This window comes from Selaginella moellendorffii, unplaced genomic scaffold, assembly GCF_000143415.4.
Source record: "Selaginella moellendorffii unplaced genomic scaffold, v1.0 SELMOscaffold_516, whole genome shotgun sequence".
Taxonomy (NCBI): Eukaryota; Viridiplantae; Streptophyta; class Lycopodiopsida; order Selaginellales; family Selaginellaceae; genus Selaginella; species Selaginella moellendorffii.
In genome coordinates this window covers 1-979 of record NW_003314771.1, presented here as the reverse complement: position 1 = coordinate 979, position 979 = coordinate 1, and the positions used below count along the sequence as shown (strand labels likewise).

Sequence of the window (979 nt, the reverse complement as noted above, 5' to 3'; positions counted from 1 at the left end):
CTTATCCTGCTTTGTTGCGTACTCATCCAGAGTGCTTCATTTCACAGCTAGCGAGCTTGGCTTCCCAAAAAGAAGACTGTATTTCATGGTGAGATTCACAAGAGTTTGAAAGCAGAGAAAAAAAACTAGCTTACAGTTGCTGTTGATCGATCGAGAGCTCCTAAAAGGCAAACGTCCAGTGAGCAAACAGAAGACCAGAGACCTCTCACACAAACCTGGCAAAACTCTTTCACGACCACTCGACGATCTTGGTCCGGAGGCCAATCTTATGCCCGGCTTGAATGAGCGCTTCCTTCGCAGCAACCGGAGCTAAGCCATCCACCTCAAACAGGATCTTCCCAGCTTTGCAGCGAGCGACGTATCCCGAGACGTTGCCTTTGCCTTTCCCCATCCGAGTCGCCAGGGGCTTGCTCGTCACCGGATAGTTCGCAATGACACGGATCCACATCCGGCCGCTGCCCTTGATCCTCCGCGAGATGACCCGCCGCGCAGCCTCGATCGTCTGGTACGTTATCTTCCCCGAGTGTAGCACCTTGATCCCGAAAGTCCCGAACGCGAGCTTGCTGCCATCGCCCAGGATCCCCTCACACCGCCCCTTGTGCATCTTGCGGAACTTGGTCTTGGGGGGATAGGGCGCCGCGCCGGCGCAGCGCACGGTGCCCCATCGAAAGCCACATCGCCCCCCTGGAGCAGCGAAATTCTTGAGAAAATGTGGGTAGATTCGCTCGCTCTTGAGCTAATCGCTACTCGACCACTCACCTGTGAGCGTCGATGGAGCTACCCGGCAATGCGGCAGCTGCAAGCGCGAGGGAGTGAGGGGCACCGCAAGAAGCCGCTGGAACAGAGTGTTCATTATCTCTTACATAAACCCTAAATCCCCCCTCTCAAGAACCCTAAGCATCTATGCACTGTGGATGCGTGGGTCCGAACATACTTAACCGAGGCTGACTGCCCGTCGTGCCCCCTTTTTGGCCCTTTT

At 55.5% G+C, this 979-nt stretch overlaps 1 protein-coding gene across 1 annotated transcript; it reads right to left on the bottom strand.

The window, feature by feature from the left end:
- Positions 1-125: 125 nt before the first annotated feature.
- On the bottom strand, positions 126-875 carry LOC9652898 (60S ribosomal protein L16, mitochondrial). The gene is made up of 3 exons (XM_002994646.2): positions 760-875; positions 216-684; positions 126-160 (listed from the first exon to the last, which is right to left on the bottom strand). The coding sequence occupies exons 1-2, from the start codon at positions 851-853 to the stop codon at positions 230-232; spliced, it is 549 nt and encodes a 182-aa protein (XP_002994692.1). The 5' UTR covers positions 854-875; the 3' UTR covers positions 126-160; positions 216-229.
- Positions 876-979: the final 104 nt, after the last annotated feature.

Bases quoted from the DNA above. Each gene is read 5' to 3' on its own strand.
- LOC9652898 (XM_002994646.2), bottom strand. From the start codon at position 853: ATGAACACTCTGTTCCAGCGGCTTCTTGCGGTGCCCCTCACTCCCTCG. The intron at 685-759 runs GTGAGTGGTCGA...TCGCTGCTCCAG, and splicing joins AGCTCCATCGACGCTCACAG to GGGGGCGATGTGGCTTTCGA.